The sequence below is a fragment of the Primulina tabacum genome, chromosome 17, assembly GCF_025594145.1.
Source record: "Primulina tabacum isolate GXHZ01 chromosome 17, ASM2559414v2, whole genome shotgun sequence".
NCBI classification, from domain to species: Eukaryota; Viridiplantae; Streptophyta; class Magnoliopsida; order Lamiales; family Gesneriaceae; genus Primulina; species Primulina tabacum.
The window spans coordinates 16,069,858-16,081,050 of NC_134566.1; the positions used below are offsets into that span (position 1 = coordinate 16,069,858).

Below are 11,193 nucleotides of genomic sequence, written 5' to 3' on the forward strand. Positions count from 1 at the left end.
TTTTTTATATCGTGTCAATTTTTTGGTATTATTTTAATTGTTCGATAGTTTCAACCTTTTTAAATTTTTTGTACATTTTTTAATTGGATTATTTTTTATATCCCTAAATAAATAAATATATATATATTTTTTTTTGTATTTAGATGTTAATTTTATTTTTGTCATAACTGTGTGATTAAAAAATTTTAACTTCTAAATAAATAATTAACAAGATAAAAAAAAGGAGAAAATAGTTTTTTTAAAAAAACCTATAATATTAAAAAAAATTGAATGTACCGTCGTTTTTTTTGTTCGTTAGGAATAACATATTTGTAACAAAAAATTAAATTTTTATTAACATTTTTTTAAAAAAAGAGTGGAAAAAATTATAAAATAAAAAATAATAAGAGAGACGTTATTTTACCGCCACAATATATATTTGTAACCTGTAACTTTAAATTGAATTATTAATCACATATTTTAATATAAAAAAATAATTTTAATTTAAAAATAATTAAAATATAACAATACCAATATTTTAAAAAATTATTTTTTTTAATAGTGCTATGGACATTTCCATAGCACCCCCAGCAGAGGATTTTGATCCACAAAATTCCTAATCCCGTGTCCTACATTAACCCAAAAAGACAAACATTTATGTTTCCATCGCAGAATACACAACCGTTCAAAAATAAAACCGAATTCAAAAAAGTAACCAAATTAAAATTGGACAAGTCAAACATAAATTATAAGGATACCATAAAACCATACTGGCTAGATTAATTTTCGAAAATTCACAATTCAATAATAATCAGATTAAGGATTTAAGTGATCTCGCTTTAACCCTTTTTCGGGTTCTCTTCTTCTTGTTCGGATCTTCATCTTCATTGTCGTCGTCTTCATCCTTGTAATCAAAATTTTCGTCCGTTTCGGATAAATTTAATGGCTCCATATGATGGCCACGATCCAGATACTCAGCTGTGTCTCCTGCGGTGCCGTTGGTTCTATCTTCACCTCTTTTCTTGCCCCAACGTGGCCCGAAACCCGAATAATAATAGAATACATACGGATTACTCGAGGAGGGTACTGCCGATTTTTTTATTCGTGGGCGGCGCCTCTCAGCCACCGGTTTTGACGAGTTCCTGGCAGTGGTGTGGGCGGAGCTGCTGTAGCTTCTGACCATGGATAAATGGTGATCGCATAGTGAATTGCCTTTTACAGCCTCTCTTCTGCATTTCCAGCTCTTTCCATCTGTCTTGCAGCACAGTATAATGGGGGCGGTTGAATTATTCAGCTCATCCGAAGGTTGTTCCGCCATTGTTGCTGCGGCTCCGCCAGATATGCCGCCGGAATATTCCCATTTCATAGCATTGCTTGACTCCTCCGCCGCTCTATTATTATTCAAAGAAATTTTTGTGGATGCAAGCGCGAGACAAAAGAAAGGTTTCTTTCAAGGAATGAGATAACTATATATATAGATTTCAGTCGATAATCAAGCATTATTTAGCTGAGCAAAAAAGTTCATACGCCGCCCATAAACCCTAGCGATTATTTTACAAAAAAATAAAACGATAATAGCAGAAAAACCGAATTAAATAAAAAGGGCCGAAATATCACCTTTCAAGAACTGCAATAGAATCCTGCGAGCTCCCATTTCCGGCATAACTACCATTTCCATTTCCCTGCATAAAAATCTTTCGATATCGAGAAAATGGAAGCATATATCTATAAAGCAGCAAGAAAGACTAAACCGGAAAGAAATTAAAATGCTTCAGACTAATAAGAGAAACAGATCACGGGATTAGCTCTTCCTGACGAACCCTAACGGAGGGGATGAACAAAAACCCTAAAAGAAGAGGATGAAAAACGGCAGAAATGCAGAAGAGTTCGATAAGAATAGCAAAAGGCCTGCAACAGATCCGCACCCATGAGCAAAATGGAACTTGTTATGAAGGGGATTGGACTAACCTTATACGGCGGAGAAGATGGTTGCGAGAAGTTCATGACGTCCCAGGGAGACTGATTGAGCTGGCATACGCGCGGCTGAGCAAGAATTCCTGGATTCAGAGACGCCGCCGCATATATGAGCGGCGAAATCTTCGCGTTCTTGCGTATTCTCATGGCGGAAGGAGGTGGTTTTCGGCTGTGTGTGGAGGAGAGGTCGGGGGTAATGGAGTGGGGGCCGTTGCAAGATGAACAATAGTAGATCCAAATTTGATTATTTTATTATTAATATATAATATTTATATGGATGTGTATCGGAGATCGTATTTAGTTTGTGGGGCATAAATGTGGGTTCTGAATTGATCATAAAAATATTTCGGGAAATTGGCCTTAATCTTCGACCGTAGATTTTTTTTTTTCAGTCATTGGGTATTTTTTTAGTACCACATTTTCACATGAAGTATACCATATTTCCACATAAAATATATCACATTTTATATGACATAGTACCACAATTTTATGGATAGGGAATGAATCCAAAAATATGTTTTGATTGGGGATTTTTCACCAACTTCCCCAAAATATTTCGAGAGATAGTTAATAAAAGCTAAATATTTATTAAATATATATTATTTTAATTAAATGAAAAAAATTGTTGGATATGATTAGATCTGTTCGTCTAGAATATATGCTTTCTAATTTTATTTGAACATAAAACTCAATAACAATGTCTCGTAATCAATTTTGTGAAATGAATCTCCAATTCAACTCAGTTCATAAAAAAATATTATTTTTTATGTCAAAAATAAAAATTTTCTTTGTAAAGATAAATCGCGTTTTCTCATTTCGCTGATATAGGTACATGAGAATGTCTCAAGACACTTGCCGTTACTTGAAATGGAAACACAAATATATCTTTTCCAAAATTATTTTAAAATATTTTTATCTTGTTAAGCGTTTTATTCTACCAAAGACAAACTATTTTTTATATAGCTGAAAGATAAGTTTTGTTATAATTTTAGTTCAATAAATGTACATTGTTTAAATGAATATACTTTAAATAAGCAATTACGCATATTTCTAATCCCGAAAATTGTAAATGCTAAAAATTATATTTTAGGAAAAATAAATCTAATTAAAAGAGAATATTTTTGTAATTTCTTTGAGAAAAGCAATTTAAAAAAACTATATATGTTGTTATCTATTATAAGAATGTTCTATATTATATATGGAGTATAGTTTTTCTTTTAATATGATCAAATATTAGCTTTTTTATCATCAAAATATGTATTATATTTCATAAAAATATAAAAAAATTATATGATCCAATAATATTAAAATAGAAAAAAAAAACTCATAAAATCTACCCGCAAACCAACAATTGGCTTTTTTAAAATTCCAATGAGCAGAACTGTTGTGTCAACTGCTTACTATCATTACATGAGAATAACTATAAATTTTATTGAGTGAGATTCTCATAAACGCTCAATTTTCCTTTCAACTTTGGTAATTAATTATATTATATTGTAACCAACTCTATTTTATTTATAAATATAATCGTTATTTTAGTTTTGGCATACCTTTATTTTAAGCAAGAAATTTAATTAATCCAAAAAATCTTATTTAATATTTCTTTTGACCTTTTATTTTTATTGCACAAATTACCCTTGCGCACTTCTTTTTAATATTTATTATATATAGAGAAATGTATTAGTATTTATCTACTTTGTATCCATCTGATAGATGAAATTTAAGATTTTATTGTTCCGAAATTATATATACTTTTTAATATATTAAAAAGCTGAAAAATTAATAATTTTCCAAAATTGATTGTCAAACACGTAATTGGACTATAAAAAAGTTATATAAGTCAATATATTTGAAACATTATCATATCCAGGCGAAGGAAAAAAACTTCATTTACGGCAGTGATTTAATATAGAAAGTAGGATATAATGTTAGAATTAATTTTCATGGTTGTGACATCCAAACAATGAATTTTTAATGTTTTTTCTCATACTTGCTAAATTTTATTATTTGACAGTCAAAATTTGAATATTTAAGATAAGGTCGACTCATTCCCTTACGTAGATTCGAAGACCCATTCTCCAGATTGAACCCGAGGTAAAATTTTGGTATCATCAAAATGTATTATATGGGTAAATAAATTGTTTCAAATTTGGAAGGTTTTATTTTATGTATGTATCATTTTTAGTGATGTCAAAATGAACTAGCTCGACTTAAAAAGCTCGACCCACCTTATCACGTCATCAAACAGGTTGGAAAAACTCCGATCCATGACCTAAACAGCCCAAGTGAGTCTAAAGACTCAACACACCTGTACAGTAAATAACAAGTACATATACATATCACAGAATAGTGAAAATATATTGTAATCAATATACCTTTCGTGAACTTTTCGTAAAATAAAAGTGTCATATGAAATCACAACATGTCAAAACAGCTCATCATTATCATCATATGCTTATACAGCATTTTCTTTAATGAATTCAGTTCATTAGTTGTAACATTATATCATCAATTATCATTATACGATAGATCCATTTACATAAAACCGTGGTACCCGGCGGCTGTCAGACATCAATGACAGTATTACCCATCCACTGTGCCCAGGCCTTATCTTCAGCATTTACATATACATCTTAAGCATTTACATATACATTGTCAGTCACAAATAATTATCATCCTTCAAAACATCATCATTTAAATCACTTATCAAAATCATGCACATTCGTAAATTTTTCTTAAAATCATACATGCAACGTATATATCATAATTTCATAAAAATTATGATCATGATGCATTAAAATTGAAAAACATGATAAATTTGTGCTCAGGGTGCTGCAGGGACTAAAAACTCACCCTGGTTGCAAAATGGCCATTTTGCCTCTGAAAACCCAAAATGACCGTTTTATCCCTGGACCTCTTAATTTCGACCACCAAATTCCTTAAAATATCCCAAAACATAATTAACAGGATTTCTTAGACGTAAAATCGAGCCCGTTTAAAAAATTAATCAATCCGTTTTAAAACTTGGACCAGAGTCCCGGTTTTAACCCGAATTGAACCGAAACTTAACCAATTTTCTCCCAACTTTTCCCAACACATCGATCCTAGCCTTTAGCCAATGGGACCATCCACTTACCAACCTCACCTAGACCACCCTAGGACCTTAGAACCACAAGACTCATGGCCACAGCCCCCATGCAACCCAAACCACACCCACGATCACTAGCTACACCCGAAGCACGCCCGAGACCAGCACAAACGTCCCTCAATCAAGCGGCCTCTACCCTAGTCCCAGCCATGTTCGAGCCACCCTAAGCCACGGTTAAGACCCATTAGGACCTGGTCCCGGGCTAAGGACATACCTTGCACAGTCGAGCCTCCCCATCATCCGATCTACCCCTCAACAAGCTTCGACCGAAGCATTGCTCCCAAACCCTTTGGCCAACAGCACCTAGTCTCAACTCTAGCACTAGTTTTTCCTTAACCTTTGACATGTTTCATCCCTCTAGCATCAGAAATCGACAGCCCCTTGCACAAGGATCATAAAAACGTGAGTTGGATATATAAGAATTCAGATTTCATGAACAAATCGAAGCATAAATATAAAATCATGCAAGGACCGAGCATTAAAAATGAATGGCACGTATATCAGCAAGTATTTAGCGTAAATGATGTAGAAATAAAGGTACATGGCGTGCCTTGAAGATTTAAGAACGAAAATGAAACGTCTGCCCTTTTTATTGCTTTAAAAGTACTAGAAAATTTTTTTTTTAAATATTTCGGCCAACTCACTTAATACATGAAATTTTTTTTTTTAAAAGTACTTTATAAAATATTTTGCCCTTTTTAAAATAAAACCTAAATCAACTAGTATTTAAAAATTCGAGTGAAATAGTCGTAAAGTAAAATCGTCTACTGTTTTACCAAACCTAAAAAGCAATAATTTGAAAGGTAAAGCCCATACTAAACCTCTCAAAAATCTCTCAAAAACATAAATAAATCATCTTAAAAATCTTTAACTTAAATCATAAAGCATAATGCGGAAAATGTAGCGCTGGTCCTCGGGTTGTGTGCACCTTCAGTCCAGTCTCATCATCCGTCAAGTCCTCCTACATCCTCACCTGTATCCATCACACCTAGTGAGTCTAAAGACTCAACACACCATAATCTTTATAACAAATAATACGTATAAAATCGCATGCAACAGTGAAAATACTTTTAAGTAAAACTAACATTTCAGGACATGCACATAAAATCTTGATCGTTTTCCTTATCATGACATAAAACGTTTTAACTTGATCATAATCATTTTTCTTTTCCTTTTCCTTTTCCTTTGTTGAATTCAGATCGTTAATTGTGACTTTCCTGATCTTGCTCATGAGAGTCGATGGATCCATCTACATAAAACCACAGTACTGGGCGGCGGGGGACACCGGCAACACTCTCACCGGTCAACTGGGCCCTAGCCTATCATGATTCGAATAGAAATACGATCGTCAGGGCTCCCTCTAGGGCCTTTTCCCATAAATGGGCTCCCTCTGGGGCCTTTTCGCCTCACGATATTCCCATTCTTCCGTTACTACAAAACCGTTATCACATATCAGTTACCACATATTCGCAATGATGGAAACACGATCGTCGGGCTCCCACTGAGACCATAACCCTCACGACGTCGCCAACATTAACGAATTAGTCACAATTATTTCACATCCTTCAACATTTTCATTCACATCACTTTAGAAAAATCATGAATATCATTACATTTTTCATTTTTAAAACAAAGCATGCAACATGTATTTTAAATGTCTTCTTAAATCATAAAAATCCCTTAGACATTTAAAAAAATATCATTGAATCATGAACAATTCATAAACATTTAAAAATAATCATATTTTCGTAAAAATAGCATTTAGGGCACTGCCATGACCTTTACTAATTTCCCGGTGTAAAAAGACCGTTTTACCCCTGGACTCGACATTTTACGTTTTCGACTTTTTTCTTGATTTCATGACTCTAACATGTCCCAAATAATTATTTAAGCTTACGTGAATTTTTTCATAATTTTATTTGGCTTAAATGTTAGACTTTTTCAATTATCTTTTTTTAATTGTTTTAACAATGTTTTAATCCCGAAAAGTACGAAACTTTAATATAAAATTCCTAAATTCTAAATTTAGTCTTTTTATATTATTTTAGCCCTTATGGACCACGACTCGACCCCCGTGAGCCGTTTTCCAATTTTTCTTCTTTTAAATACCCTATTTGACACCTAAACTTCGACCCCGAGCCAACTTTTGATTTTCACGAGTTACCCCCGAACCAAGTCAAGCCAAAACTTGCCCAACACAATAATTTGTCCTACTGGACTCTAACTTCATCAAGCAAACCATCCTAAACTCAAAAACGAGTCCACTCTTTCCTGAACAAAAGCTGGCCGAGAAACATTGTTGGACAAGGTCTCTTGAATGCGCTGCCTAGCCCCTAACCACGAACCCAGCCACCAAACCAACCTGATGTGCACCCCCTAAGGACCCTAAGGACTAGACCTGACCCTGCCCAGACCCTCTGAACCGCGCGCCCAAGCTTGTGCGAAGCACAGAACCCTGCACGCGATTCCCTTGATTCTCGGGTAGGAGTCCTAGCTTGCTAGGACTCCTTCCCTGCCTTAGAGCGCAAGTCCTAGCGTGGCTAGGACTCCCTCCCTGACTCTCTCATGACCCTGGCTAGCCCCTGGAATGAGCCAACCAAGCCCCAGCCCCTGCACAACAAATACCGAGCCCCATGCTTATGACAGTCGCTTCTCGGTTTCTGCATGTTCTTGTTTTTTTCTTATTCTTTCTTTGATACAGCCGATTTATGTGTGGTGTGTGTGTGACTCAAAAACAAGTATAAACCTTACCTAACCATACCTAGACATCATGGCAGCCCCTTATTCATGCATATGCCAGTTTATGGAATTCAAATCATGAGTTTAACATACAAGAGTGCAGAAATCCGAAAATTTTAGAGAGTTACTTTATGATCTTCATGCATCCAATATTTAAAACAATTATATGATATGATGGATGAGAAAAGGAAGATTAAGGCGTGCCTTTGCGTTTTATACGCACGAAAAACCGTTGATGACGAAGAACGAGAGACGACTTTGGCTTCAACCTTCGGAAACCTCTTCTAGCTTTATATGGTGAGTGCCGTGTGTGTATGGGAGGGGTGGGGAGAGTTTTTCAGAAAATAAAGGGTGTGGCCGATGGCTTTGTGTGCAAAGTAGACTAGGTTTTGCAATTTTTTTACAGTTTAAATACTAATTTAATCCCTAAGTAGGCTTTAGGCCTATTAAGCCATAAAATTAAGCCCATTAGTTAAATTAGGATTTAAATAAAATAATACCAAAGTTTTTCTTTAATTAAATATGTGAATTTATTAGCCGGGTTGCCAAAAAGCTCGTATTTTAGTTGAAAAACCAACACCGATAAAATTTACGCCCCGGCGAATAAAATCACCTCAAAACCCTTAATTTCACAAAAATACTAAAAAGCATCGACCATCATTTAAACAAGTTCGTCACATAATTAATTAGTAATTAAAATAAATTAACTTCTCATTTTTTCGTATTTCCTAGATTTGCATGCAGTTGGGTTATGTCTTCTTAATTTTGGACCTTACAATTCCTCCCCCCCTTAAATAAAATTTCGTCCTCGAAATTAGAACATACCGAATAGATCAGGATAGCGACTCTTCAAGTCCCTCTCAGTTTCCCAAGTAGCTTCCTCTTCCGAGTGATTCAGCCACTTGACCTTGACCATTGGAATGACTTTGTTACGCAATCGTCTTTCTTGTCTAGCTAGAATCTGGACAGGTCTTTCTTCATACGACATATTTGGAGTTAGTTGAAGAGGTTCATAATTAAGCACATGTGACGGGTTAGACGTGTACTTCCGCAGCATCGAAATGTGGAACACATTGTGAACTCCAGAAAGTGCGGGTGGCAATGCCACTCTATAAGCTAGTGTCCCAATCCTCTCCAAAATCTCGAATGGGCCAATAAATCTAGGACTAAGCTTGCCCTTCTTGCCAAAACGCATAACACCCTTCATGGGTGCTATCTTCACAAACACGTGGTCGCCTACTGCAAACTCCAAGTCCCTTCGTCTTTTGTCCGCATAACTATTTTGTCGGCTTTGTGCAGTCTTCATTCTATCACGAATCTTGACTACAAGCTCAGCTGTTTCTTCAATCACATCTGGACCAATGTCTCTTCTTTCCCCAACCTCGTCCCAATGAATAGGAGATCTACATTTTCTTCCATAGAGTGCCTCAAAAGGAGCCATCCCAATTGATGATTGGAAACTATTGTTGTAGGTGAACTCCACTAGAGGTAACTTGGGTTCCCAACTGCCTTGGAAATCAATAACACATGCTCGCAGTAGATCCTCCAAAATCTGTATAACTCTCTCCGACTGGCCATCGGTCTGAGGATGGAATGCTGTACTGAATAATAACTTGGTCCCCATCGCTGCATGCAGACTCTTCCAAAAAGATGAAGTGAATCGCGGGTCTCTGTCAGAAACAATAGATACTGGTATCCCATGCAGATGAACTATCTCCCGAATATATAACTCTGCATACTGAACCATGGTGAATGTCGTCTTAATAGGTAGAAAATGCGCTGATTTCGTAAGACGATCAACTATCACCCAAATGACATTCAATCCCTTAACAGTCTTAGGCAATCCCACAACAAAGTCCATGGTGATATTTTCCCATTTTCACTCGGGAATAGGGACTGGCTTCAATTTTCCCGCTGGTCTCTGATGCTCTGCTTTGACTTGCTGACAAGTCAAACACTCGGATACATATCTCAAGATGTCTCTCTTCATGCCTGGCCACCAATACAACAGCTGCAAATCTCTATACATCTTCGTACTGCCCGGATGAATGGAATATGGTGTGTCGTGGGCTTCCTTCATAATGAGATCTCTCAAAGAATCATCACTAGGAACCCATAGACGGTCTTGATAACGGACTAAACCATCCACCACTGAATATAGATTCCGGCCCTTGGCTTCATCTCTAGCTCTCCACTTTAGCAACTGCTCATCAGTAGACTGCCCATCCCGAATTCTGTCTCTCAAAGTTGACTGCACTGATAATGTGGCAAGATTAGGGGCCTCGCCCCTAGCATACAATGCAAGCTCAAACCGCTGTATCTCGGACTGCAACGGTCTTTGGAGTGATAAATGAGTGATAACTGCTGCTTTTCTACTCAATGCGTCTGCCACTACATTAGCTTTCCCCGGATGGTAGCTAATGTCACAATCATAGTCCTTTACCAATTCGAGCCATCTGCGCTGTCTCATATTCAACTCCTTTTGGGTGAAGAAGTATTTCAAGCTTTTATGATCGGTGAATATTTTGCACTTCTCCCCATAAAGGTAGTGTCTCCAAATTTTCAGTGCGAAGACTACTGCTGCAAGCTCAAGATCATGAGTAGGGTAGTTCTTTTCATGAATTTTCAACTGTCTTGACGCATAGGCGATAACTTGGTCGTTTTGCATAAGAACTGCGCCCAAACCAAGCTTAGAAGCGTCGGTATAAAGAACATAATCCCCTTGCCCCGATGGCATAGATAACACTGGTGCGGATATCAAGGCTTGCTTCAACTTGTCAAAACTGTCTTGACACTCGGATCCCCAAATAAACTTAGCATTTTTCTTCGTCAAAGATGTCAAAGGCACTGTAATAGATGAGAAACCCTTGATGAATTTGCGATAATAGCCAGCTAGTCCCAAGAAACTATGAATCTCGGTGACACTCTTCGGTACTGGCCACTCTTTTACTAGCTCAACTTTACTCGGATCAACTTCCACGCCATCACTAGAAATGATGTGGCCTAAGAACGCCACTCTGTCAAGCCAAAACTCGCACTTGCTGAACTTTGCATATAGCTTTCTGTCTTGTAATACCTGCAGTGCGATCCTCAAATGACGGCTATGCTCCTCTCTGTTCTTGGAATAGATCAATATGTCATCAATGAAGACAATAATAAACTGATCCAGATATGGCTGAAATATGCGATTCATGAGATCCATGAAGATCGCTGGCGCATTGATCAACCCGAATGGCATGACCATAAACTCATAGTGCCCATATCTTGTGCGAAGTGCTGTCTTGTGCACGTCAGACTCCTTGACTTTCAACTGATGGTATCCAGATCGCAGATCAATTTTAGAAAATATCGAA

General features: G+C 36.5%; 1 protein-coding gene across 1 annotated transcript; it reads right to left on the reverse strand.

Moving 5' to 3' along the window:
• Positions 1-631: 631 nt before the first annotated feature.
• LOC142531407 (uncharacterized) lies at positions 632-2,165 on the reverse strand. Its single transcript, XM_075637517.1, has 3 exons — positions 1,948-2,165; positions 1,597-1,661; positions 632-1,370 (listed from the first exon to the last, which is right to left on the reverse strand). Exons 1-3 carry the CDS (start codon positions 2,098-2,100, stop codon positions 791-793), a joined length of 798 nt encoding a protein of 265 aa, XP_075493632.1. The 5' UTR covers positions 2,101-2,165; the 3' UTR covers positions 632-790.
• Between the last annotated feature and the right edge of the window lie 9,028 nt (positions 2,166-11,193).